At 36.3% G+C, this 27,870-nt stretch overlaps 4 protein-coding genes across 8 annotated transcripts; 1 reads left to right on the top strand and 3 right to left on the bottom strand.

The window, feature by feature from the left end:
* Positions 1 to 101: 101 nt before the first annotated feature.
* Positions 102 to 6,239, bottom strand: LOC110613434 (F-box protein At3g54460). Of its 2 annotated transcripts, XM_021754553.2 has the most exons (9): positions 5,553 to 6,238; positions 2,420 to 4,999; positions 2,105 to 2,318; positions 1,739 to 2,020; positions 1,577 to 1,636; positions 1,346 to 1,476; positions 679 to 793; positions 431 to 580; positions 102 to 345 (listed from the first exon to the last, which is right to left on the bottom strand). In XM_021754553.2, the coding sequence occupies exons 1-8, from the start codon at positions 6,041 to 6,043 to the stop codon at positions 434 to 436; spliced, it is 4,020 nt and encodes a 1,339-aa protein (XP_021610245.1). In that variant the 5' UTR covers positions 6,044 to 6,238; the 3' UTR covers positions 102 to 345; positions 431 to 433. The 2 variants fall into 2 exon arrangements, 1 of the variants encoding a protein (XP_021610245.1); XR_006350441.1 differs by lacking the exon at positions 679 to 793 and having other exon boundaries at positions 5,553 to 6,239.
* Positions 6,240 to 6,770: 531 nt separating this feature from the next.
* On the bottom strand, positions 6,771 to 16,535 carry LOC110613676 (flowering time control protein FY). 4 transcript variants are annotated; one of them, XM_021754910.2, is made up of 18 exons: positions 16,136 to 16,535; positions 15,219 to 15,310; positions 15,074 to 15,142; positions 14,840 to 14,944; positions 14,174 to 14,269; positions 13,997 to 14,079; positions 13,811 to 13,882; positions 13,633 to 13,730; positions 13,156 to 13,215; positions 13,002 to 13,062; positions 12,573 to 12,660; positions 12,415 to 12,478; positions 12,089 to 12,167; positions 9,216 to 9,305; positions 8,557 to 8,645; positions 7,847 to 8,388; positions 7,307 to 7,555; positions 6,771 to 7,048 (listed from the first exon to the last, which is right to left on the bottom strand). In XM_021754910.2, the coding sequence occupies exons 1-18, from the start codon at positions 16,308 to 16,310 to the stop codon at positions 6,977 to 6,979; spliced, it is 2,184 nt and encodes a 727-aa protein (XP_021610602.1). In that variant the 5' UTR covers positions 16,311 to 16,535; the 3' UTR covers positions 6,771 to 6,976. The 4 variants fall into 4 exon arrangements, with proteins under 4 accessions (XP_021610602.1, XP_043811849.1, XP_021610604.1 ...); XM_043955914.1 differs by lacking the exon at positions 16,136 to 16,535 and adding an exon at positions 15,440 to 16,099; XM_021754912.2 differs by lacking the exon at positions 16,136 to 16,535 and adding an exon at positions 14,685 to 14,760 and having other exon boundaries at positions 14,840 to 15,142; positions 15,219 to 15,299.
* Positions 16,536 to 18,248: 1,713 nt separating this feature from the next.
* On the top strand, positions 18,249 to 20,035 carry LOC110612889 (protein SENSITIVITY TO RED LIGHT REDUCED 1). The gene is made up of 2 exons (XM_021753726.2): positions 18,249 to 18,401; positions 18,934 to 20,035. The coding sequence occupies exon 2, from the start codon at positions 19,117 to 19,119 to the stop codon at positions 19,951 to 19,953; it is 837 nt and encodes a 278-aa protein (XP_021609418.1). The 5' UTR covers positions 18,249 to 18,401; positions 18,934 to 19,116; the 3' UTR covers positions 19,954 to 20,035.
* Positions 20,036 to 23,301: 3,266 nt separating this feature from the next.
* On the bottom strand, positions 23,302 to 27,105 carry LOC110614055 (alpha-galactosidase 1). Its single transcript, XM_021755504.2, has 15 exons — positions 26,868 to 27,105; positions 26,195 to 26,253; positions 25,968 to 26,024; positions 25,818 to 25,852; positions 25,638 to 25,741; positions 25,469 to 25,544; positions 24,908 to 24,966; positions 24,740 to 24,805; positions 24,557 to 24,640; positions 24,413 to 24,477; positions 24,247 to 24,329; positions 24,068 to 24,158; positions 23,910 to 23,959; positions 23,680 to 23,820; positions 23,302 to 23,536 (listed from the first exon to the last, which is right to left on the bottom strand). The coding sequence occupies exons 1-15, from the start codon at positions 27,005 to 27,007 to the stop codon at positions 23,444 to 23,446; spliced, it is 1,203 nt and encodes a 400-aa protein (XP_021611196.1). The 5' UTR covers positions 27,008 to 27,105; the 3' UTR covers positions 23,302 to 23,443.
* Positions 27,106 to 27,870: the final 765 nt, after the last annotated feature.

The following is a 27,870-nucleotide window of genomic DNA, read 5'->3' on the forward strand; positions in this document are numbered from 1 at the left end:
AACTCGAGTAGTTTTCTCTATATCCAATACTTTAGGCTACTCAAAGTGGTGGAATGAAAAGGAATAGCGTCTACTCATGCACCAGGATAAACGACTATAAATGATCAAAGATTTCTTGTTAAATAAAAATGAAAAAGTTCCAATACAAAACAGAGGCCTTAGAAGGATTCAATTCAATTTACTTTCCTATACTGAGTTTTGAACTTGTAAAATTAAAGATTTGATCATCATATATTAGAAATCAATGAATTCCAAAATAATCAATCTATAATTTTCATCAGGAAAAAAAAAAAAGAATTTGATTCAATCCTTGGATCCTCTTGATCGATATCAGCATCATAAGCACTGCAAGGAGCACAAAAAGAAAATGTCTGAGAACTGCTCTTAAGCATTTAGAGAGTAAAGGAAAGAAAAATAGAACTATTTGTACCTCTTATGTTCTAGGACTAGTATAAACAAAGCTCAGCTGGGCCAAATAATTGCGCTCAGCAAAATCATGTAGTGAACGATGAGGTCTTGCTCCCTGATGGTTAGATTTTCCAAACTCTTCTTTCAATAATTTCCTACATTCATCAGTGTCCTAGAAAACAAGCAAGAGTTAATTTTCACCTATGAGTGAATTGCTCAGTGTTCAGTCAAGTTCCATTCTCTAAATTTTAGTCTCAAAAGAAGGTAAACCTTTAGGAATTCCAACATTTGCTCTTCAATCGTGCCACGCATTGCTAAAGTCTCCACGTGAATGGGACGAGTAGCACCCATCCGATGAGCACGACTGATCACTTGTTCCTCCATGCTGATTACATTTCAACAAAAACAGTGCTAAGAAAAAGAAGGGTAGCAAATAATTTGCTAAGAGCATTATTTGCCACAGAACATAGAATGGAACTCCTTAATTTGCTATGAACACAAATGCAATTGTAAGCAACAAATACCCTTTTTACCTCTTTTTTTTAACTTTTTCGTCTACTGGTATTAACAATCCAATACTTTGTGTCTTTTGCAATTTAATCCAAAACTTTAAAACTTAAGATTATTATTCAGATTTTAAACTTAATTACAATTTTATCCAAATTGAGATTTCAATATTGGGGCATTTGGACAATCATACCAAGACTTAAAAGTTTTGGATTAAATAACAAAAAGATGAAAAATATTGGATTTCAGTGCCAATAAGCCTTTCCATTTTACACCAAATTGAAACAGTATTTGATGGTGCAGATGAAAAAAAAAACTTCCTGAGCAGAGAACTAAATATAAATATTCATCTTTGTTAGGGTTAAAGGAAAAAAGAAGAGAGGAAGAGTGAGAGAGAGAGGAATGACCTCTGTTCTAAAAATATTATTACCTTCTGTCCCAGATTGGCTCCATTAAGAATACATGTGTCACGAAGCTCAAGTCAAGACCCAAGGCAGCACTTCCGTCCATTAAAAGAGCCATACATGTTGCATCATGTTGGAATGTGGTCAGTGACTTCATCTGAAAGTGAAAAGAACGTAACAAACAAAATTCAGATAACTTTAAAGAGTAATGCAGGAAAAGAAGGGGATCAAAAGAAATTTTTTAAAAAATACAATACCTTGTTGCTCGAGTGCATAGGACTATAATGTCCAGCAAATTTGATACCAGCAAATGTTAACTGCACAGAAAAATTAACTCAGCCTGTAACTGCTGTGCATGGAAAATCAGACAACCCCAGATAAAAATCAGACAACCCCAGACAATGATAAATAATAAACACCTGCTGTTCAATCACATGTATATGTTCAAGAAACTGAGAAAATATCAGAACTTTTTCTGTAGCTGCCTTGGAAGATTCAGAACTCTGTCTAGAGCAGTCCAGCAACAATGCACTTGAATCACACATCAAAGAGGGGCAAGGTTGCTCAATGTCCCGGGTATCTCTTTCCTTGTCAACAAAGTGGCCACTCTCTATATTAGCTTCCTGCAATGATTTCAGCCTCTGTACAAGGTAAGAAACCTTACTGCTAGATGTTGATTGCCAATCAGGGTCCCAGTCATCCTGCATGAATACCATGAGATATGTATTAATAAATGTTGCTTATGGCGCAAACAAGCAAAACGAATTGTCAAGAGTAAGGCCTGCCTGTTTATATGAAGGTTGTAACTCAATAAGGTCTTTGGGAACAGGCCACTTTGGATTGGGATTTTCTGGCCGGGCTAAATTTTCAGGAGTTTGCATCTCATATAAGTTACCACATCCAGGAAAAGTACATCTTTCACTATCCAGCCCAACACAGTCAAGGCACAAAAGATGCCTACATGGTGTGACAACAGGAAGTCGGCACCACTCCTTGCATCTGACACAAAAGAGAGAGGGGGGGGGGGGATCAATCTGAGAGCTACTTTCAACATTTTGTGCCACTAATCAGAATGGAGTAAAAGCACCTATTGGAAGTACCTTAGACAGTTGCCACCATATTGTAAATAATACTTTATTAAAGCATACTCCTCCGACTTGGATTCCAGACCCTTTTCAACTAAAATGTCCATTGTTTCCTGAATATCTTCACCTGCATCTGTCACTTTAATATGTCCTGCCACACAGCAAGATAGCCTGACATTTCTAATTGTAGCACTTCGAAACTTCCACTGCTTTTGGTTAAGTAAACTTTCAACATGAGAAGGATCGTTCCAATCAGCCATTAGTATATTCCGTCGTACGGTAACTACCAATTCATTATAACTTCTTGCATGCTCATCCGTGAAATTGAGAAATGTCACCTTCTTGATGCATGGGGGAATGGTTTTCAAATCTTTCTTTCTAGCACTAATCAAGCACCTATGCAGCAACTGCAACAGACGTGAGTGACCTTCTTCCATCTCTGCTTCAAATGGCCTAAGAATGCCAGCTTCCCAGGACTTCTGATTCTGTCCATACACTTCCTCATGTAGGAACTTAAGCATTGGCTGAAGATGTGACAACTGACTATTGGGCGTATTAGGTGTTGGTGTTCCAGTTAGCAACCAGCGATTTGTAGCCATTAATGAAATAGCCATTTGCAATTTGTTTGTCAAGTTAAGACTAGAACCAAGAGTGTGACCCTCATCTAGCATGACTCTAAGCCAATGGACTTGCATAAGAGGACTTCTTTTACTGGAACCCCACTCTGCACTTAAACGATTAAAGGTAGTTATAACAACATCATAGTCCCATGCCAGACCATGTGCAGAAGGCTTTTTATGATCAGTCCAGATGCAAACCCTCAACTGACCAGGTTTGACATGCTTTTGGATTTGAGTTTTCCAATGATCAACAAGGTTTGCTGGAACAACAATCAAAGTTGCTCTTGACAAATATAACCTAATGGAATTCAAGGGGTTGCAAAGAGCAATTTTCAGAGCATCCACATCAAATACCAAGTTTTCAAGAGTCTGTGGATAATACCACCTACTAACCTTTTCTACTCTTTTTATAAGACCAAATGATTGAAATATTTTATGATATGCATGAATGTCACTACCAGATAAAGAACAATTATCTAAGATGGGACATAGCAAACCAATTGTTTCCATTTGAGAAAGTCTTTCTGAAGGAAGTTTTGCCAGCCAAGCCAAGGCTTTCTTTGTTTTAGAATTTGTCACTGACCAATGCTCCTTAAGCACACTGATGAAAAATGACACATTTTGCTCATTTGCTCCAGATGTTCCCTTGGGATGAAATCCTGGAAGATATGTTATAGATTCACAACCATCCCAAGCTTCTTCTGGATCTTTGCAACTCCGATGAGCAGGATCATTGTTCATACTACAGAACCATGCCTCACTAGCATTAGGTACAGCATCTGTAAGCTTCCTCCATTTTCGACAGGCATCACACTGAACCCAAGTTTCATTATAAACTAAGCAATCTGCACTAGCCTCTCCACATGACATGTCCAGATGCTGATCCCAAGAAGTGTTCATTGGGACACTAAAATCACATTTCCTCCTGGTTGCGTTTCCTACAATGTTCCTTTTGCTTCCAAAGTCAGATTCTTCTTTATATGTGAGGAAGAGATTTCTCTTGACACGACTCAAGCTCCTTGTGCATCGAAATACCTGTGCAGCTGGCTTCGAGCATGAAGCTGATAGTGATTTCATTCCTTTACCTGAACAGGACTCATCAACCTGTACAGCTTGCTTACTTAAATCCATTGACTTTGTTCTTTTAGGTGTAGAATAGCTGAGGTTATCCAAAGAAAATAGAGTCCTATGAGGGCTCAGGGACATAGCTCTTTTCCCCAAAATTTTACTATCACGTGTGAAGTTGTCACCATTAAGCTCATAATATCCACATCTCTGATCACCATTATGTGAACACCAGGTTACTTGTACTCCATCTGGTGGGTCAGCAATTGTTCCTTGTGTCTTCAGTATAAGGGAAAGGGCAGTTATTGTCTTTCCTAAGCCAGGTTCATCACAGAACATTCCCCCACGAAAATCTGTAAATGTAGGTGCTATTTCAGTAACCAATTCACCAGATACAATATTTACATAGAATGTGAACCCATCTTCAGTTGAAAAATTCATGTATAGAGGATGCGGGGAAACTTGAGCATTCCGCTCACGCTGCAACATCCACTCAACTGCTGCCTCCTGGTGAGGAAATAGTTTAAGTTTCATGCATGGCATTATTGATAAAGCCAAAGATCTCAAATGGTGACAGGTTGCAGAAACCCTGACAAGGTCCATAGGGCCAAGGACAGTTAGAATACTAGTCAAAATATCGTCAGTTAGATCCCAAATACCAGACCCAAAAGAGCCATCTGCTGGTTTCACTCTTGAAGAATAAAACTTTTCCTTGTTTCCCACACTAGGCAAGCCCTTAAAAATTTCATGAAGTTCAAAGCGCCTTCTCTTTGAAGAATCAGGGACATTACAATGCAACTGACATCCAAGAACATGACAATCAGAGAGATTCCAGACACTTGTTCCATTCACATTTTCAAAAAACCCACCTTCATCAGCAAGCATTGAGCTTCTCTTCCCCCAATCACAACTGCAGAGTTGAACTGTGTTAGCAAGTTAGATAGACAAATTAAATGCAGAAGTTCTAAGCCACATAAATTTATAAGTTATAGTCTGGAACCGAAGAGGTAGCTTATCCAATTCCAAAACACAATTTAGTTGAGAACCCAACTAATAACTAACAAATGTCTCATATGCATAACGAATATCTACACTCATATTTTTTTATTACCAGAAACAAAGATGATGCGAAACAGAGTGTAAGCTGAGCTGAAGTGAAGCTGAAGCTTTAAGTTAATTAGTTAGTGAATTACAGATTTGCTCTGGAAGATTGTATACGTGTACTCAGTAAGCTAGCTAGCTAAGCATTCCCGCCTTGTATATAAAACATGATTGATCAATGAAGCTCAAACTTTCTGTTCCAGTTCTCATTTTTGTAATTTTTTATGCACAGCTAGTCTAAAATCCAAATGGTTCTGGTTAATTCTCTGAGAACCAAATTTAAAACTTGAGGAACTAAGATCTCAAAATAATAAATTTAAAACAAAAAAGAAGAAATAAATCAAATTGAGCTAAACAGAAACCTCAAGTGCCTGAAAAGAGCTCCAGCAATTGACCCAGATTTCGGGAACTGCCAACCAGTCCACAACTCAACTGGCAAATACACATCCACAAGCACCACAGCCTTCGCCTCATGTTCCCCACTCTCGCAAACTTGAACCTTCAAAATACGCGCAACAACCTTGATACACTTACTTGACACCAAGGCTTGAATCTGGTGCACCACGCTCAAGCTTCCATTAACCATTCCAATTCCTCTCTTGTACCTTCTCTTCCTCGAACTCGAACTGCTCGAGGAAACGTCGCTGTTTCTCTGCAAGGGCGAAGGACAATCTATCTTGCTGGAGGTAACTGGGAAGAGAAAAACGCCGTTTTGGGCCTTGAACCCAATTTCGGAACCATCAGCGAACACATGGCAAGGAGAGAGGAAGGATAGGGAAGGATCGAGTGAGGGAAGAGCAAGAACTGTGGAAAGGAAACCACAGAGCTTGTGGCTTGGATAGGGATCTTCCATTGTCGTCGCTGGTTATTTTTATTTGGGATTTAACTCAGCGCATAACGGTTTCGCCGGAGTCGGTGAGAAAGATGATAATAAGGAAACGGAATATCGGATTTCCGAATTCCGACAGAGAGCGGAGACGATTGTTTTTCGGGTCTGCCTCTGGAATCATATAGGCCCTAACGACCACAGGTTTTTTATTTGGGTTGTTTTGTATTATTATAAGCCCAATTTCCATCTTTCGCTTTAATATTATTTGAGGACTTCAGCACAAAAAACAGAACATTTTTTTTAAGGTTTTATTTATTTTAACCCGCTTTAGAAGTATCATTAATAATTGTTGTAATTTCGAAAATAAACGTAATTTAATGCTTTATTTGAGCTCTTACTACTTATATTATTGTTAAGACATTGCCTGCTATATAAATTTTATACAGATGATTTTGTTTTCGTTAGGTACATCACCTGCTTTAATATTAATTCGGTCTTAATTTTGATTCTTTTTCTGAATTCATCTTGATTTATTCTAATCTGACAACTGAACTTTTTTGGTTTAATTTTTCTTTTAGAAATTTTTTTTTTTAAAAAGTAGACTGATTCAGCCTAGAATTGGAGCGTGGCCAGGCCAACACTAAAAATATTGGAAATGGGAGAGTGTGGGTCAGCTGGCTTGATTGCACCATTCAAAACCTTGGATTGCACAAACATAATAAAGAACAATAGAAAGAGAAACAAAATTCCAGAGAGAAGAATCGCACTTCATTTCAACCCAACATATCTCATCGAATATAAGAGAGTATTTAACAGCCAAAATATACAGTGACCACAGAAAACGGACAAAAAGAATCAGTGTGAAGTAAAGAATGGACACAGGTTAGCTTGAACACAAGCAAGTCGGAACAATTTGTAGTTTCCTCCCACTCCTACGCTGCATGATGAAACGATGGTCTACTGAGGTGTGTGGGAATGTGGCGGAGGACCTGGTTGTAGTGGTGGAGGCATACCAAGTTGACTACCAGACTGCAATAAGCAACCAATTAGATACTCAAGTTTACTGCAATAAGCAACCAATTATATCTACTTCATCAAATTTCTCAATCATATGATCAAATATTTATAAACCATTCAGCAAATCCACCAGTCATGGTTCCACAATAAACCCAAATTACCTACTTGTTATGAACTTTTATATGCACATATGCTGGAAAAATAGCTTACCAACTATAGCAAGTTACATTCAACAAGCTATGTAGAACTACAAAGCAACATCCATCTTACCTGATAGGGATTAAACCCTGGCATCATTGGCATCTGTCCACCTTGTGGTCGCTTAAATGATCCACCTTGTGGATACATTTGGTTCCCGGTTGCATTTGATGGGCCTTGCATATTTGGCAGGCCATTACGAAAGGCCCCTACTGGAGCGGCTGCACTTGTGGATAAGGATCCCGAGTGCATGGGATTCATGCCCATGAAATGGCCTCGTGGCACTGGAGGGACCATCTGATTCATTGTGCCCTGCATTCCCTTAAAAAAGAAAAAAAAGAAAAGGTAAAAAAAAAAGCAGGGATAATAGGAAGACATTCGACAATTTCCCAATTAAATAAAGTGTTAAATACATATATTTGGATCATAATCCTCCCAACTCACCAGAAAGTTCAATAATACAAAGTATTAAAATCATTCTAAGAAATTATTTCAAACTAGAGTGTGTACTAAGTGTCTATTAAAGAGGCCCAAACAATCTCAGACATCACACGTGGAATAACAGTAAAATTCAAAAAATACAAATAAAATAAATATATAACTACATCATACCATTGGACCAGGCATTTGCAATGGGTGTGATGCAGTCATTGATGAAGGCACAGGCAAGGATCCTGGCATAGAAGATGGAACAGGTGATGGCATACCATGAGGGGGAACTTGGGGAGGGCGAGGTATATGGGGATGAGGGAGCAGGTTTAAATGTGAAGGTGGTTGTAGCTGCTGCATATTTGGTGGAGGCATAGGCAAAGGAGGCATTTGCTGAGGGAGAGCTTGGTGTTGCTGTTGCTGCATCTGCTGAGGATTATTTTGATATCCCTGCTGCTGATTGGCAGCAAGAAGAGATGAATGTGGGCCAGGAGGGAGAGGAGGGGCTCCTAGAGGCATAGAAATTGGAACAGACTGTTTCTGCTCCCCCTGACCTGATGTATCAAGAGATGGAATTGCTAATGGCATTGCAGCTCCAACACCCGGAATGGTTCCTTCATTTCGAGTCAATCCAGGAGCAAATGGTCCTGGAGTTATTGGTGGTTCAGGTAGAGGAAAATTACCAGGCAAGTGACCAGCAAGGGCAGGGTTTGGTTCACCATAACCTGAAATAGATTTTATTCCTTAGAAAAATAATCTTGGTTCAAATTTAAAGTCTAAAACAAGTTAAGTAAAGCTTATATTGGCTTGACAACAGGTTGAAAATTTTAAAAACACTATTCAAGTTTACAAAATACATCAGTTAGTTAATAGACCAGTCTGCAAGGTCTTACTTTGGTTCTGACCCATGTTAAATTTATCACGAGCAGGGTCCCCTGGCCTATTTCTGCACCAAAACTTTGTTGTGTGATCATTGCTACCACTGCACAAGAGTGAGAAAGTTAACTATTTGAAAAGGTGGCAGAAGGCAAGAAGCTTAATGAGAAACTCAGGCCAAATACAACAGCAAGTAGTCCCTGAATTGGTCGTCCAATTCACTTCCTAGCCATCCCATGCAGGAAATTCACAATATCTAGACCTTATTGTTTCTGAATTAATAAATTCTTGAAAAAGATAGAAAATATATATCTGGACTGTTGTAGTCGTGGCAAGAAAATTGGTGCGACAAGAACTAGCCAACTATGGTGATGCAGCAATTGAAAAATTTCCAGTCTGATGATCACTTTTTGGTGATTCTTCATTTTAAAATTCGCAAGTAGATAGAAGGGTGAAGGAAAAATGAAATCTAAATTGGCAAAAGAATAAAAATAGCAATTTAAATTGCCAAGGGAAGCATAATTTTTGAAGATTGGTTCCTTCAACTAGGATTGTTCTCCCTTCTTTTGGCACTATACAAATGCAGTGCCTCTTTCTTTTGTGCGTGCATATTTCAGTTTAGACAATCTAAGCGCTAAATGAGCCATCATGATCATAAACAAAAATGCTAACTTACCTGCAAAGAAGATATCCAATAGGATGCCATGCAAGATCCCACACACTATTATCATGAGCACTAGTAACTTCAATCTGGGTTGTTTCATGCCTACCCACATAAATGTAGAGATTATTTCAAAATTTACATCCAATAAAATAGCAATTAGGTTTAAGAAGCCAATAAAAACAAAAGGGAAAAGGAGAAAAAAAAAAGTTGAGAAGGTTGCTATAAGAGTACCAATCTCATCTAAGACATGAAGAGTCTGGCATACATTTAAGGAGAAGAAATCATAATGTCTATTTTATTAGCTTTCTTCATTTTCCTTGTGTAGAATATGATAACTGAATCATAACAAAAATCAACACAATCAATTTTCACCAAAATATTATCTGATTACTTCATTCCTTTATAAGGATAACACTACTATTAGAATTTAGAAGTTGGTTCACTAAAAATTGGGCCATCACAGTGTGTCCAAATATATGGGCTAAATCTTGTAATCTCTTTAACCCTTAAAAAAGTATCCAGAGTGATCCAATTCAGCATCACAACATCCCAAAAGGCAAAAGCAGATACATAAGAAGTCTTCATGATGAGAGAACTCCACATACATCCCCTTATCATTCTATGTCATTACATCTTAAAGCAACATTTTTTGGAAGTATAGTTGTAATACTCGGCTAAACTCTAGCGTCGGAATTCCCACTTTCCGACGGAATCTCCAACGGAATCCGGAATCTTAAAGTTGGAATCTTTAGAAGGGTAAAATAAGATTTTCATAAAATAAACTTTTAATTGGTTTTATCGTTTGGATTTGTATTAAGGAAATAAAAGAGAAAAGAGTTTTTGAGGGATCCCTAGGTTCGGCCGCCGAAGGTGGTTTATCCAACCGCCTATAAGAGGTCTTCAAGCCCGAAAATGAGAGAGCTTTCTCTCCATTTTCGGGCAGAGGTGAGTCTTTGCCCTCCCTTTGTTGCACTTATTGTTTTTCCTTCAATCTTCTCAGAAAATTCATGAGTTTTTCCTTATTTTTGAAGATTTGAGCTTGAATCTAAGTTTTTAAACCTTGGAGACCTCTGGAGATCGATTTCCCTCGTCTCCAGGTTGGGTTGTTGTCACATTTGTGTCTCCAAGAGGTAAGTTTAAATCTTTGCTTTTCTTTTGTTTTCTAGAAGTTTTTTAGAAGTTTTCAGCAAGTTTTAAAAGGGGTTAAGGGTTGTTAATGCATGAAATTGTTAAACCTAAAGTTTTAGGGTTTTGGTTAGGATTGATGATGAATGTTCCTCTCATGTTGTATGATGGAGATTAGGCTAGTTTTTTATGTCCCTTATGCATGTTGAGTGAGTATGAATGATTATGAGTTGTTGGATGTGAGGATCGGAGTGTTTGGTGGTTGTGTGCATAGAGCAGAATCGGGTTCTGCCTTGCTGGAGAACTCAGGTTTAGCCGCCGAAGCAAGATTCGGCCGCCGAACTTGCTTGTGGAGGCAGCCTTTTGGCCGCCGAACTTGCCCCCGAAAGTCATTGACTTTCGGATCTTTGAGGGACCTTCGGCCGCCGAACCTGCCGCAGAAAGTCCCCTGCCCAGCCTTCCCCTGTTTGCTTTATATGCATGTTTTGGTATGTTTTAGGGGGTTTTTAGAGAGTTATTTAGAGTCTTGTAAAGGTTATGTTTGGTCCTTCATCTGAGTTAATCTGTGTAGGATCGGACTTGGGAGACCATAGAGGCGTTCAGTGAGATAGCTACGTCGGTCTTAGACGAGCGTCAGCCAGAGGTGAGTAGAACTGAACTGATCTATTTTTTTTTAAGAAATCAAACGTTTTAAGCATGCTCATGCATCACGAATGCCATGTATATATATTAGGTTGTTTGCGTTAGAATTCACGAATATGATGCATTGCATAATTTAGTGTTGTTATGGATGGATGTTGGATAACCCACTAGCCCTCGAGTATGATATGTTATGATGGACATGGAAAGACCAGGGCTTGTCCATTCTACGCCCCTGGCACTATGTAAGGGAAAGACCAAGATTGCCCATTCTACGCCCCTGGCATTATGGATATGTTATGTTATGTTTAAGAGAAAGTCCTGAGGAGCTCCCGTCGAGAGCCGGACACTATTGGAATTTGTAGAGGGTTACTGGTGATAAATCCATCTTGATGTGAATTGTTTGTGTTGTGACGCATTTCATTCGATCATATGTTTATTAAATTGTTTTTATGTGCTGCTCACTAGGCTCTTGTAACTTATCCCTTTCCCCTAATCCCAGGTTTGCAGGATCAGAGTTAGCTCGGGAGAGTCGGCTGAGTTGCTGGTATAGCTTTTCTGTACTAGTGTAAATGTGGACATGTATTATTTTATGGTTTTAAAAGTGTGCTTTACCTTAGTTTTTGTCCTTGTAATCCCAGTTTACATGATTCTTATGTAAAAATTTTAATTATGAGTTATGTTTGAACTAAGCTCGAGGCATGTGATGTTTACCATACTGGAGCATTTGATGAGGACGCTAGTACGGGTTTATGTTTTCAGTTCAATACATGCACAGGTCGAGCCTTGATTCATGAAGTGTTTAAGTCTTCGTTATATCTTGTGATCATGTATGGGATTTTATCAGGTGTAACAGGATATACAGTAGGCTTGCTACGGGTTCCGGCGACCTTAAGTCGATCTGAACCTTAGCGCCGGTAACGGTCCGGTTTCCAGGTCGTTACAATAGTTCACTCTCCCTAGATTCTTTTCCTCTTAATCATGTTCAATGTTTCACAAAACAAAGAGTGAAAATAAATTGAAGAAAAATTCATTCACGGAATGCAAACGGAAACAACAGAAATAAGGGAATAAAATAAACTAACTGTCAAAATAATGTTCAGCTTGTGGAACAAACTTACCCAACAAGCCAATGGAAAATGGACCCATCAAAACTCCCACTAACAAAATACTCTTCATGAAATGGATGCCAAGCCAATGCTAGAAGTGGAAGAAAGATGCAACAATTATATCTTCTCCAAAAGAAAACGGCAGTTGATTTAAATGGACACTTATATACGCCCATGTCAACTTCACCACAAGTGAAGTTCTGGTATAAAGTAAAATCTTGCAAATGCATAGCCATTATCCACATTAAAAGATTTACATTTAGTTTTATAATCTTCTTAGGCAGGGTTGAACACAAATAATCCACATACAATGTTCAATACGTGAGGCTGTTACTAACCAGTCACATCTTTGCGGTGTCCACGGAAAGATTCAAGCTCCTTCATAGCTCTAATATCATAAAGCTGGAAATGGAGACAAAACCAAACAGACCAGATGAGGAAAGAACCGAGTTACCATCTTGAAATAGCGATTCAAAGTTAGAAAGAATTCTCCAACCTTAATGATTTGATCCTTTCCAGCAGTTAGAACCCAATTACCATTTTGATTCCATTTGACACAAAGCACTGTATTTTTGTGGCCATGACTGCAAGACACACGAATAACTTGTAGTAGTGAGTAGCATCTATTTAGAATTGTTGTTAAGCTATTTTTGACTTTTTGGCAAAAAGAACCCCTTAAATGAATTGGCCAAAAGCAATCAACAGCAGCCCTTGGCATTTTTTTTCTTTGGGCACATAGGTGGCGTAAGACCAAAAAAGGCCCAGTAGTTGTTCTAAGAAATAGATTAACAATGTTCAGTGAGCAGCTACACTGGCTAAATGGATGCTTTAGCCAATAGCATTCTTGAAGAGGCAACAAACAGGCAATAGCAAAAAATAGAAAACAATAAGTTTAATCAAGAAGAAGACTATAATTTGTACTCACAATGAGCAAAGCTCTCTCCCAGTTTTAGCATCCCAAAGTTTTACAAGGTTATCTTTCCCACCTGGAAAGGGCTGATTAATGGCATTAACCATGGTAATGGCAATGGCAACTCATAAAATGTTTGATGAAATCACAAAAGAAATCCGGGGCAGACCTGAGACCAATAAAGATTTTGTAGGATGCCAGTCAACACTCTTCACATCCCAACCATGGCCTGCCTGAGTTCAAAACAGGCAGAGAGAGCTCTTAGGTTAAAAAACAAATATATGCAACATAAGTAGTACATGTGATATAAGTAGCCATATCATGCTACAAAAGCACATATGATGTATTTCCTGAAGCAAAAATTTAATAGCAGACCCAGCCCCCAAAAAAAGGGAGATAAAAGGAAAGGATGCCCCCAGATCCAAAAAATTCATGTTACCCCAAGAGGAGTGGCAAATAAATTAAAAAGAGCTTTCAGATCAAAACATGAACAGCAAAAAAATCTAATATAACTGGAAAAAGTAAAAAACCTTTGATTGCAAACACATGGATAAGGTCATAATAACTCGACAAACAAAAAGGCAGAATAACCATATATGATGACATAACTGCTTCAGAAGAAATCAATAATGCACAAGCACATTACCAGTTAATGAACGCTCTTCATAGCATCGAGCAAAGTCCCAAACTTTCACAGTAGTATCATCAGAGCAAGAACAGAACTTTAAATCTGTCCTACAGAAGCTGTTCATGAAGTGCACCGTGAGGTATTCTATCATAAATGCTCACAGTGAAAAATGATTATTAAGCAAATGATTGCCAACCTTAAGTCGCGAACTGATTCTTTATGTGCAGATTTATTAGCCTTAACATTATTCATGTTGCTCTGCCAGTACCTAAAAGTTGATCCAATATTAACACCGATATCATGTGAACATAGGTTCATCTGGAAAAAAAATTGCAACAGTAACAAAGCTAAAACAACAATGGAAAAGATATGGACTAATTACTTAATTGCACCGCCATCATCACCAGAGACCATCCAGTTGTCATTATGACTCCATACCATGGACCTGATTGCTTGATCATGGGCCTGCACATTAAAGAACGCTTTCCACAACAGTCAGTAATCTGGTTTCCACTTCAAATTAAATCTGTGTAAGCATCAGAAAATTATAATTATGCACCTGAAGAATCATTTCAAAGTTAAAGGACTGTCCATTCCAAAGAGTGAATTCCCCACTTTGAGAGCCTGTGATTAGACGTCTCCCATTAGGAGTCCACTGAGAATAAAAGGGTGAAAACACAGTTAAGTTATTTAAGCCACTTACTCATGCAGAACTAGTAATTTCATTTCTATAATTACCTTTACAGCATAAGCAAAAACATTTTCTGTTGATCATTGAGAAACATATTTGATGCCAAATTACAATTGTAGAAAGAAACTCAATTAAACCAGAGTAAATGCAGATAGTTACTCTTGACTTGGAAAATATTATTTACGTAACCAATTGGTATAAATTGCATTCTCATTTGATTCCAAATTTAATACTATTTAAAAAAATTTTGCATATATACTTTTAAAAAAAATTCACAGCTAAAATCCAGCAGATGTATTGATAAGCCAATAACTAATAAAAAGGAAAAAAATAATAGAAACTCAATTTCAAATGTTCAAATTTAAATCAATGACTATACCCTTCCCTTCATCTTTTACTTGGAATGAGCTTCTTTAGTCTTTACACTGATTGCAATTACTCTTTCACATTCTCTCCTTAAGAAATTCATTATGTGTCAAAGGAGTAGTAGAACAAAATAATGATGTCAAAAATCCTAATCTCATTCAGACATACCAAAACCCGATTAATTGAACAACGATTCTTGTTTAGAGATGCATGGACAAACTTTGCAGCAAAAGTTGTTGATGGATTGTCAGAATAGGCAGTTGTTGGTAACATCTGCAGCAAACATCAAAGAATGTGGTAAATGTACACATTGTAAGCAAAAAAACCAAGTACAATATACTGACTACTTCAGTCAAGCATGTCCCTCAACAAAATAATATTTTACAAAGATTTTTTCCTGACATCAATTGCTGCTGCTGGAGTAGGTTGCAATGCTGTTCTGTCTCTTGAATCTCGCTGCCACATACGAATCTGCAGTGGCATTAGTGAATTATTATATGACCACTTAAGTAAGGAATATGCAAATGAACATAATGAAAACTATTACCTGCATATAGCGGACAACGGTACTTGTGTAATCGACTGCTCTCCTTTGGGTAAGCTTTCTCATCCTTTTTGCACCAAAAATGTCACCATGAGCTGCCACAGCATTCATCAAATACAGTGTTAAAACTGCACATATAATCAGACTGACAAAAATTTATAGATCATGCCCTAAGGTCCAAAAAAGTATGGCTTGAGGGTGGTTGAGGCAGAGTCTAATAGTACCTATATCTAGACTAGACCAAGGAGGCAAGGACAGGTTTAGAACTGGTCAAAACCGGCTTTGAACCAGACTGGAGACAGTCACGGTTCAATTCTGCCCAAAATCAGATTTCTATTTTAAGAAGAATACAAAAATAATACTAATAGCTGTTGGATATGATTGAACTGAACTGAAGTTAGAACCAAAGCAAACTGAATCCTTTCGTCCTGTATCAATTCTTCCGAATTGCTGGTTGCCCTTTGGCCAGGTGTAGCTATATCTCTCCCATCAATACAATTTTGCAAGGTCCAATTACTTCCAATCCCTTCTCCCCCAGTATTAAGAATAACAGCCTCAATATGTAAATAAGCCTCATTGTATTAAAACATGAGAACTACAACCTGAGAATTTTCCTTGAATTTTTCAGTAAGATTGTCCAATAGTCAACTGGCCCTTTTGGTTTGCACATCATTTCATACTTAAGAAACCACTACAGCGCACTAAAGACCTTCAGTAGGTTGTATTTCTCGGCAAAATTGTGAATTTTATTACTCTTCTCCTTTCAACAAAACTGAAGTAAACTTGACGTGGAAATCAAGTTTATCCGTTTATCCTTTCCCCTTATAGTCCTAAATTTGGAAACCAAACAAAATATATGAACTCGCCATTAACTGCACGTATAAGCTTCAGATACCATAGATGCACAATTTGAGCCTTACCGTCGTAAGGGGGGAGAGGAGGCTCTGAGGCTGAGGAGTTGTGGTAATATTCCGCGGGATTGAGAGTAGCTGAAGAGGATGAGAGCTGTCGCATCATCGGCGGCTGAGGTGGTGGACCCCTGAGGAATTCTCCTCCCGGCTGCTGGTGCTGGTTTTGAGGATCACCGTACATCATTGTTACCGCAAACACAAAAGACTCTTAAGCCAAAATGTAGAGAAAATTATATGAAAATAACGATAATGGTAGGAAGTGTCGGTTGTCGGATGAAAACCACAGCCACCTCTACTGGAGAACACAGCGGTGGCAGATAATAACCCTAATGTCTGATTTGGGGAGAAGAAAGTGGGAAACAGAAGTGCATGCTTTTTTTTTTTTCAATTACAAAAAGTGTTATGTGGCTCTCTGCTCTGGTACATAAAACTAATTAGTTGATGGATTTTGAAAATTACAATCCTAGCATTTTTAAATTAAAAAAAAAAAAAAATCTACTAACTCCCTTAGTTTTAGTCACTTTTACTATTTATTTGAGTTAAATGTTGCCTGAAAAACTCGTTAATAGTTAGTCACGTTTACGAGATTTTAAAATTTTATTAATTAATTATTTTATATGAAAAATATTTTAAAATTAATTTCTATAGTGACAAGAAAACAAGAAGAAATCTAACAAATGAAGAAATAAACTAACAGAGGAAGCAAATGATAAGGGAACACCCCTAAAAGTATCAAAAATTAAATTTATATCAAATATGGACTAAACATACCAAAATTTTGATGTAGTAGTAAGAATATGATGCCCATTGAACACCTAAATCCAACTTAAATATATTCATAAGAAAGAGAACTTATGATTCTAGATCATTTTTCTTTTTTGCAGGAGGAAATGGCAGGCCCTGGAATTGTATCAGAGCAAAATCTCAGGGACCATTCCTCCCTCCTGACTGAAATTGCAATCCCTTCTCTTCCTTTGATTTCTTATCTTGGTTTCATTTTGGCATACTTGTAATTGGACTGTGCACTCTAATAAGATGCAGCTTCTCTTTGCTATTGCTATTGCTATTGCTATTTAATAACAACTAGTTGACTGGACAAATTCCTGGAAAACTTGCTGGAATTCCAAGCCTCAGAGTTATGCATGTATTTTTCTTATGAAAAATATTTTTTTATGTACGAAAATGATTAGTATAATTGAGTAGTTACGATAAATAAAATTTAAAAATATATATTGTGAAAATGACTCTATTTATTAGTATAATTTATTATTGTTTGTAGGAATATCTTTCTGCGTGGAACAATTCCTCCTAGAACACATCGATGATGTTGAGTAGGATTCTCCATCTTTAGTGAAAAAGAAAAACTTTTTATTTAAGTTAGCAAAAGAATAACCGGAAGTTTTAGGAATAATTCTCAATTTGAATATGTTTCGAGTCAGGTTGTCATTAAAAAAATATTTTTTATAAAACAAATAGAATCTTAATACTTTATTTATAGTAAACTTAAGATATGAAAAATCATCCAATTTATATAGTTTAGTAAAATCAATTATTTAGTCAATTATTTAAAAGTCATATTAGTTAGTGACAATATCTTTAAACTTTTAATATATTTAATTTATATTGTGAATTTCATATATTAAATAGTTATTATGTTGAAGTTATAGAGGACTAAAAATGTTATGATTTTAAAATTATTGAGTATAAACAAAGTATTTAATATGAAATTATTTAAAGATAAAAAATATTTTAATTGTTTCATATATTAATAACTGTTTCAAATAAATGAAATGATTAAATAGTTGATAATTTAAATAATATTAATTAAATAATTAATCATTTACAAAAATAATGAGTAATTAATTATTTTTAAAAATAAAAAATAAAGCAATTAGTTTCATTAAATCATAAGAATGAAAATTATTTTTCTTGAAATTTTGAAGAGATCCGGTAGTTATTATATCAAGGACTGTTTTAGTAATCACCCTTTTTATTACAAAAATTAGCGCTACTTTTCTTTTTCCCTTCAATTTCTTTTCAGCCCAACTTAAGCCCACCACCTTGGCTCCAATTAGCAGAAGACTATGAGCCAAGGCCCAAAACTGCCCCAGCAAAAGACCAAGAGAATGAACTTTGTTAGGTCAGTCATCCCCCTGCTTTTCGATATCCTCCGGTGTCAGAGCCATAGCGCCTCATTGCGTCTCGTCACGGCATCCAAATTTTCCATTTCTTCTCAACAACAGGTAGCTGGGTGGGCCGTCGACGCTTCAAGCAGGTGCCTCAATGTCGCCTTTTCTTCCATGGAAATTTGCCTCTAATTAATTTGAATACTTGAGCTGCTGCAATTTTGATTTGTATCCCTTTCTACAAATTGATCACTGGAGATGGAAGAAATTAGTATTGAGAAATTTATAGGCTGAAATTTTTGCTAGATCCATGTCAGATGATGTTTTATTGAGTTTCAATTATCCAACCTTTGCTTCGCAGTGAATCGATTAATTTTTCATTATTTTTGTTTAAATTGTATTTTTAAAAAATTGTTTTCTGCAATTTGCATGTTTTTGCCTTGGCCCAATTTTGAGGTTTTTTTTTTTTTTTTTTTTTTTTAGGTTCTCTTCTTCTATTTTCTTGCAGGTCATATTAAAAAGTTATTTTTAATGGTGTTAAGTGTTCTTAGTTAATGCTGCTGCTTTGCACAATTCTTGAACCTCACAGTTTCTCCCCCAAAATAGTAGTAAATCTGTCTCCATGTGGGGTTTAGATTCATTTTATTGCCTCTGATAGAGATCTCATGGTATGATTTATAGGTGGGAGCATCAAACTGAGATTGCATCAACAAAGAATTTTTAGAGGAAGTGACAGGAAATTCTTGCTGCTTGTTGCACACCTTTGCACCATAGGTCGTTCTCACCATTTCACCTTAATATTTGGGTCACGTTAAAGTTGGGCAGTAGTTGCTAGCAGAGTGAAGGCAGAAGTATTGTACTTTAATGGCTGCCTCTGCTAAAATTGTCACCCTTGACAACCATACATGTAATGGAGAGTGGACCATTGTTTTACCTCGTCGAGGCAAGCAAAGGAGAAACTTTCCTAAAACTAGAACCTCAGAAGCACAGCAACAGCCATGGGTTCCAACCGATCTTGAGTCTGATCCAAACAGACAAACAAAGTTGATAGAAAAGATGCAGATCTGCATGAAGAAAGTAGAGAACTCTCAGTTCTATACTAACCTTTTGGAACAAGTCCGAACTCCTGAAATCATGGATTGTTTTCATAGGGTTCTTGGCTCAGAGTCGAAAATGCAGATGGTGATATATGGTATAGGAAGCATTGAATCATATGAAACTCCTCGAATTCAGCTGAGTATTGCAATCTTGATGAGGAAAGAGTTCAGTTGGATTGGGGACATAGAGGTTTTTGATCCAGTTCTTTCTGCAACAGAATCTCGAGTTTTGGAAGCTCTTGGTTGTTATGTTCTATCAGTGAATGAGCATGGTCGCAGACGAGTTACCAAGCCAACACTATTTTACATGCCACATTGCGAAGCAGAATTATATGACAATCTATTACAGGCGAACTGGGGGGTGGAGCCGTTGAATCAGATTGTACTGTTTGGGAATAGCTTTGATGTGTATCAGTACTTGTCTGAGTTTAGGAACTCAACTCTTGTTGATTCATCTAGGCATATTGTGGCAGTTCGAGAATTCACACATGAGTATGTAATCAAGATATGTTCAAATGACTATTTTGCTGCTTTTCATGATTCGAGTTGGCATTTTTTCAGCCCTGTTCTTGAGACAGAGCTACAGTTATTTAAGAAAATGTAACCCAATTAAAAACAGCATTTGTTTTGAACAATTTATCAATGTTGCTCAGATTTTCTATCTGATTTGGAATAATTTCCTGCTGTGTACTGCGTGTTTAAACCAAAATTACACCAAAATTACATTGATATGTGGTTGTAAATTTATTCGAGGTATAATTAAAAAACAGTCATTTATTATAAATTTTTAGAATTTCACAAATAAGGTCTTATATATACCATAAGAAGATAAAAGTTAGTTGTTCAAAATCTCACTACTTGCCATGGATAATGGATTTCACGGCTAAGTGATGTAATCTATATGCATTATCAAATTTAATTCCTCCAGGCAAACGCAAAATAAATGTATTGTCTTTTGGGTTGAAGTCTATACTTCTTCGGTTCTTTTGAGGTAATCTCTTCATTCCTTCGTATTCAACTTTTATTTTCTCAAGTTTCAATTTTTTTAAGAAGTTAATGTATGAGATTTAAGAATGAGTTTAGACTTAGAGTATATTTTAGTAAATTTTTTTTTTCTTCTGTGTCGCTTTATTTCTTTTCTTTTTATCTTTTAGTGACATGTAATCGCCGTTCATAGTCGCATTGTTTAATACGTATGGACGTATGACGTCCTTTTTTCTTTTATGTTAAGCGACTATTTAATTCTATTCGCGTCATCTAAACACGATTTCGAGTATCACAAAGTTTGTTTTACCGTAAGGTGAACAGATATTCGGGACTAAAATTCTAAAGATGGATTCATGTCCAATCCGGTTTGTCTGGATAGGTCCCGCACCACCTGAACACGTGTTCGCGCATTACAGGGCATATTTTACTATGAGCGGAACGAATATAATGGGCTAGGATCCCATTTCACGCACTTGCACAAATAATTTGGGCATAAAAATATGTGAATGACTATTTTATTGTTGAAAAATATCAATATGTTCTTAGTTGGCAAACTTGTTCTAGAGATCCGGAATCCATTTTTGTAAATGTAAATATTTATCATCATTTCAAGCACTTGTACAAAAAATTTGCACGTAAAACTTGGGTGTAATTATTTTGGGTTAGAACAATCTAAAAAATGAATGGAATATATATACAAGTAAATGAACAATCTAAAAAATGCTATACAATTCTATTCTCAACTAAGAATATATTTGATATTTTTATAGGATATTTCTTATATTTACAAGTATCAAAAATGATATTTTTGATATATTTGATATATATACAAGTAAATGAATGATAAAAAAAATGCTACAGAAGTTTCCCTTCTGTGGTCTTTTTGTGACTCGATACTCGCATTTTCCTCTTTCTTAAACCTAACTTCTTCTTTCCCCTTCCCATGGAAGACGATCTGCGTTTGACTATCGATAAAGAAGAAGATATTGTTGTCCCTATTAAGAGCTCTAGAGATATTCCGATCTGTCACCTATGATTTCTATATGGTGGGGATGTTTCTCACATACAATCCAATCAATTTTCAGAATATGTAGACATCTTTGGTAGATTTATGGCATCCTTTAGAGGGGTATCTATTATGAAATTAGAGACAAAAAGATATTTATTTCGGTTTTTTAATAATGTTGATTTTGAAGATATAGGGAATGAAAACCCTTGGTTGTATAATCAATTCCTGTTATTTGGAAGAAGATACAAGTTATGTCATCGGATCCTATGAGAGTTAAAGTTTATTTGGACATTCGGCAAACTTTGAAACGGCGGAAGAAGTTTGTTGGAGATGATGATATTGTGTTTACTGTGAAGTTTTAATACGAAAAACTGACTATTTTTTGCTATCTATGTGAGAAACTGGGTCATGTGAAAGTTCTATGTGATTTGCGACTGAGGTTGAAGAAAGAAGATATCAAGTTTGGTTGGGGTGATTCCCTTAGAGCTCTTGTTCGTCGGAACCAGAGACCGATAAGTCTGTGGCTGTATGATTTCGACAATTCTGTTCCGCCGGGATTTGTATCAAGCTTGGACAATTTCAGTTGGCTTTGTCAAGTTGATGGAGTTTTGTTTCAAACTCAAGATTTTATTGGCTACGGTTTTATTGTGGAAAACTCTAAAGGTATATTTCAACGTGATGTTTCTGGTTTTTCGAAAGGTAATGGTATACCGGTAATTGTTGAAGTTTTAGCTCTCCATCACTGTTTGCTCTTTGCGACGGAATTTTTGCCTTTTAATTGCTGCATTATTATGGACTATTTGTATGTGGTTCAAACTCTTCAGTCTCCACATTTAAATATTTCTGAATTGGATTTCATTTTGATTGATTGTAAATTTTTGTTAGACTCTAGAACTGATATTTCTGTTAAATGGGTTCGTCGTCGTGCCACTCTAACTGCTCATACTTTGGCTAAAGAATCTATTAGGCATAATCGTCTCTCTGTTTGAGATGACATCCTCTTTATTTGATGAAATTTTATTAATACAACCAGTAGTTTTGCTTTAAAAAAAAAAACTACCGAATTCTATTGTACATGTTAGCTAGCTATGAATAACAGAATTACAACTATAATTTACAGAATGTGAGAATGGCGTGTTGGTGAATGAATATTGATCATATACTTCTCATATATCCATACTATTTTTCATTTTTTTGAAAACTTTTGTTTTATTTTCTCTGTATTTGAAAAATAAATTGTTATAGAATTAGACAAATAAATTTCACTAATGGATTAGCAATTGAATTTCTTCGCACCATTAACGAATTACTAATGCAAAGTTCACTAATAAATTCGTGACCATCTATTGGTGAATGTAGATTTGTTAGTGAATGGCTGCCAAAATGAATAGATTGCTGACGGATGGCGATTTTTGAAAGCAATTCTAGGACATCCATTAGTAATGTTAATGTTAGTTTTATACATATAGATATTTTCGTTGGTAAAACCATTTTTAATTTGTAGTATTCTAATTACATTGTAATAAAAGTTCAACTGAACAACCGTAAGCGTGCGAGAATATCCGCCTTTTCTATCTGAATTCATCATGGCTTCTCTTTCAACACTAGTCACCAGTTAGTTCTCATTCAGGCATAGTTTAAATCATGGAAGTTACATTGATTATAACCTTCGCACTCTGACCCCCCAAAAAAAAAAAAAAAAAAACTTGATATTTAGGGAACTTTTACAGGGTCCAACACGAACCTCGATAATTCGGTCGTAAGAAATGTCAACGAACTAAATAGCCAAAGAAGGAATGAAATTCTAACCGAGACTGATTTTATTTTGGAGAGATGACCATAGAGCTTCTGATTTTATTTCGGACAGATGACCATAGAGCTTCAGAACCGTAGTAACTAAATTGGATTATCATTATGACTAATTTCCTCTTTAAAACAGCTGTAGATGGTAATCAATTGCGACTAATTTCCTTTTCAAGACAGCTCTTATTAAATAATTGTTTTTTGGATTTGACATAATCGTTTATCGAATTCCAATATAACATGTTATACAGATACACGTTCCATTCCGATGCCAATGGTAATTTCTGTGATCTGCCTATGAAATAGGTTTCAAAATATACATCTTGCATGCATGAGAATCCACAGTCGCCGTTATGTTCCCTACAAATTGTGCCTTCAATGTCTTGTGCTGCATGAGACGCGCCCAAAAACTAAATTAGAAACTAATGCTGGAAGCTTAACGCTCAATTCAACATAACTGATCAGTGCGAAACGTAGATACACTGCCTTAAACGCCGCCTAAAGCTAGCTAGTAAGTGAATAGATAAATACCTTCCAAACATCTCTTGCTTGAACAGAACTTTGTGGAGGGATTCCAATGTCATCCCAGTTAGCAGTAATCGAACCGCGCCAAGGGCCTCGGTTGAGTAGTAAAACAACTACTCTGTAGTCTTTGAGGGGCCCAGCCCAAATCTGTTGACAAAGGAAATAAACGATTTCTATGTTACATATCCAAACATGATCACTAACTTGGACTGTTGAATGTTGATCATTAAATTTACCTCATAGTCACCCATCATCCTAACCTTCTTTGCTTGAAGGCCTAGTGGGTCTGTTGACAACGATGAAGAATTCAGAATTTAGAAATTGTTGATACACAGAAGAAGATGCACAACCATCCAGGAGCCAAAAACAATTGCATCAACATAGACATCATCACCTTGGTTAACAGCAATAACCTCCTTATTAGCAACAATTTCCATCGTCTCTTTTGTTATATTCCTCACATCACAACCAATAAGAAGTGGAGCCTACATAACATTCAAGTGTAACCAAATTATGCTTTAATATAATGCAGGATAGGACAGGGCATTAATTATTTTATATCATCTACAATACCTTGGATATGGCCCATAAACTGAAGTGGACTATGTATTCATCTTTTGTCATCCCTCCATTCCCTACCTCAAGCATGTCAGGATCTGTTCAAGCCAGAAAGGCACTCAAACGAGAATTTAACTATGTATCACTGAATTTTGCCAGAGACACAAAATTGACTACAAACCATTCCAACCACCCGGCCTTGCAAGTTCAGCATAAACTTCATTCATGTCTGCCCTGGAGATCATACTGCCAAAAAGAAAAAATAGCAATCATACTGCCAAACCATTCCTGTTAAAAAATTATCTTCCTGAAATTCCAATTATACCTTTCCCAATTATCAGCAATGTCATTGGTTGTTCTCCAGCTATTTCCCACCTTACCACCCCAAAGAGCAGGATGCAAGTCTCCCCTAAAAAGGAGAAGTATGTGAAGATGACAATCAAAATAACATCTTATATGAAAGACGATTATAGAGCTCCAGAGCCATTAGTCATTGAAATTGCAATACCATTCACAAAGTGAGAAGAATATAGGGCGGCCTGTCTTCATCAGAGCACGTGTCATGACAGGATATCTATAGAAAGAAGGAAATTACAGAACGCTTTACTCTAAATACCTGAAAACTGGAATATTAACAATAGAAAACCAAAAAATAAACTTTTGGGAGGGTAATTACCTAACAGTTGGCTTTGTGCCATCATTATTGCAATTATCATACTTCAAATAATCAATGCCCTGCAAACGTTGTGTATTACTTTGAAGATAATAGTATTGGTACTGGTAATTAATTCGTAGTTGCATTGATAAAGTCATAATTTTCTCATTCCTACCTGTGTTATTGGACTTTCTATTGCTTTTCTATGCAGAAATGAAAGAGGAATAAGAGAAAAAAAAAACTTTTCAGAAAGTGTTGGAGAAGTGAGAATCTTAGAAGATAAATGAAGAGTATACAAGTCAAGTGGAGCCCGATAGAAATCGGGCTTCTAAAGGTTTTTGAAAAAGATTATCACGTCACGCTCAATTATTACATCAAGCTCAATTAAGCCCCACTATAAGGCCCAACACTCGCACCACTCCCTACATCAAGCTCAATTAAGCCCCACTACAAGGCCCAAGACTCTCACCACTCCCTACATCAAGCTCAATTAAGCCCCACTATAAGACCCAACACTCTCACCACTCCCAGGCCCATCTTCAAATTACAAGAGAAGAAAGATAGAGGTCAACAGGTTCATACCCACAAAGCAAAAGTCATAGCATCTTGTTCCTCATGGCCAAGTGAACCCGGCATCTTTTTGCTACATGTGAAATACCTGCAAAATATATGAGATCCACCTGTATTGTGAAAATTAAGGAAAAATATGTTCCAAGAATTTGATCTTGGGCCTATGGTAGAATCACATTACCCTGCATCCGAGTAAATTCCTAATTTAAGACCCTTGCTGTGGACATAGTCTGCCAGAGCTTTAATGCCAGATGGAAATGTAGCATTCTTAGGCACTAGCCTTCCCTGAAATTTGAATTGGTGCTTATTTCTTTTCCCAGTGGAAAACAATAAGAAGAAAAGAGGAAGAAAGTTTTCAAACCTTGTCATCACGAGCTATTTCTGCCCAGCAATCATCTATAAATGCAAGAAATTGTCAATTTTTGCAAGCTATTTGTAGCAATGATACTAGAAAGGACAAACAATCTCTGAAATTTGAAGATATTAAAAGAGAGTGAAATTGCAACATTACCAATGTTAACGTAGGTATAACCAAGTTTATCAAGACCAGTCGAAACCAAGGCATCAGCTGCGACACCAAAAATACTACCAGTGAAACGTTGCATCATTCAACAAGTGTGCTTATTTTACCAACATGCTAATTAACTTGCTTGTGCTAAGAGTTGAGGTATGAACTTGATAGAATAATAGAGGAAGAAAAATTCAGTCGGAAAAGATCATCTGAGTGGTGAACTTTACCGGTCTCTTTGATCATTTTCTCATCAATTTGGCAACCAAAGTGATTCCAACTATTCCACCTGTCTCAAGCGACTCAATGAATGATTAGTGAACATGCAATGACAAGAACATGATTATTTAATTTTTCAATTTCCCGTATTCAAAGGTGACAAGATCAGAATAATTGTCAATTTCCCATATTCGAAAACTTCATTTTAAGTTAATAAAAAAATAATAGGATAACACCCATATTTTGCCACCAAAATTACTCCATCTGTATACTGTATTTAGTGATATTTAAGCACCGTTTACTTTCGATAAAAAAAATAATAATAATAAATGGAGGGGTAAAATTACGTTAATTCTACTTATTACCTTAAACTGATTGATTTTGTTCATCTTTGAAGGTGAAAAAATGGAAGGTTTGAATCTCTAATTCCACGCAGTATAAGGTTTCTCAACTTTAATATAAATACTTGTATTGAATAAATAAAAAATTTATTAGTAGGAACAAGCATCCAACAAAAATAAAGACCATAATCATAATGTAATCTGATTCCGATCTAACAGCGATAGCGAAGGAGAAAAAGGAAAGAAAGCAATCGATTTAGAAAAACAGAAACCGGAGGTGACGAAGGGCCTCCCGCTGCCTTACTTTGTCAAGTGAAAGGATGAAAAGTAGAGAAATACATACCCCATTGGAGGAGTCATTCCGAGACCATTCGCCAGGAGGTTCCGTCTGAGTCCAGTTTTTGTTGTGGATGCCGCTAATGAAGACGATAATATTAGTAACAAGCAAAACACTACCACTCCCGCAACAGAGAATCTATCCATTTGTTACAGACTGGGAAGCGAGAGCAGAGGATAGTTAAGGATAATAAGCTTGGCTGTGTTTACTAACATTTATAGACGCATTTGGACTTAGCTGTTGGAATAGTCAAATTCCGGGTTCTATCCTCCGCGACGGATCAATAATAATAATATATAGATAGATTTGAAGCATATTATTTATTTTAATTAATTTTAAAATAAACAGTTAGAGAATATTACTTGAAATATTTTTACTTTTTATGGGTATCCTATTAATTTTTAACATAAATCCTATTAATTAATAGCCTTTAAATAGAATGATAATGTAAGAAAAAAGAAAGAGTGAATACAAAACTGATTTTTCACGATTTAATTGATCTGATATGCATAGACTCAGTCCATTATTTTTATTTCTGTTCCTACTTTTATGTTTTTTGAATGCTTTTTTTTTCTTTTTCGCTTGTGCGACAAAAGTCTCAACAAAATCGCAAACATTATCTCCTCTCTCCCCCAATCAAGGCCCTCCACACTAAGCCTCAATCTCTAATCTCTATCCTTCCGAAGCTTCTTCATATTCCTGAGATATATATGTTTCATTCTTTTATCCTTTATGGATAAGTATGCCAACTTAGTCATTTCACTACTATTACCGTCAGTGGCAGTGAATGGGATGTGTGCTTTGCACTGATTTAGTTCCATTTGAATTGTTGATTTATTTCCTTTTATTTTGATTTCTAACTGATTTGATTTCTGTTCTATTGTTTTTTTTTTTTTTTTTATCTTTCATCTTATCTGTAGCTTTTGGATATTGTCATTATTAACAAATCAATCCTTGTATTTTTAAAAATTTATTAAAACGTCCTTATGTTTTCTATCCGTCAACGAAA

Source organism: Manihot esculenta, chromosome 4 (assembly GCF_001659605.2).
Source record: "Manihot esculenta cultivar AM560-2 chromosome 4, M.esculenta_v8, whole genome shotgun sequence".
Taxonomy (NCBI): Eukaryota; Viridiplantae; Streptophyta; class Magnoliopsida; order Malpighiales; family Euphorbiaceae; genus Manihot; species Manihot esculenta.

Coding starts and splice junctions, on each gene's coding strand:
- LOC110613434 (XM_021754553.2), bottom strand. CDS start 6,043: ATGGAAGATCCCTATCCAAGCCACAAGCTCTGTGGTTTCCTTTCCACA. Junction 2,021..2,104: donor TACAACCTTCATATAAACAG/GCAGGCCTTACT, acceptor GTATTCATGCAG/GATGACTGGGACCCTGATTG. Junction 581..678: donor AAATGTTGGAATTCCTAAAG/GTTTACCTTCTT, acceptor CTTGTTTTCTAG/GACACTGATGAATGTAGGAA.
- LOC110613676 (XM_021754910.2), bottom strand. CDS start 16,310: ATGATGTACGGTGATCCTCAAAACCAGCACCAGCAGCCGGGAGGAGAA. Junction 15,311..16,135: donor TCCTCTCCCCCCTTACGACG/GTAAGGCTCAAA, acceptor ATGCTGTGGCAG/CTCATGGTGACATTTTTGGT. Junction 7,049..7,306: donor CAGGGTTTAATCCCTATCAG/GTAAGATGGATG, acceptor TGCTTATTGCAG/TCTGGTAGTCAACTTGGTAT.
- LOC110612889 (XM_021753726.2), top strand. CDS start 19,117: ATGGCTGCCTCTGCTAAAATTGTCACCCTTGACAACCATACATGTAAT.
- LOC110614055 (XM_021755504.2), bottom strand. CDS start 27,007: ATGGATAGATTCTCTGTTGCGGGAGTGGTAGTGTTTTGCTTGTTACTA. Junction 24,806..24,907: donor GGCACAAAGCCAACTGTTAG/GTAATTACCCTC, acceptor TTCTTTCTATAG/ATATCCTGTCATGACACGTG. Junction 23,821..23,909: donor GGATGATGGGTGACTATGAG/GTAAATTTAATG, acceptor CTTTGTCAACAG/ATTTGGGCTGGGCCCCTCAA.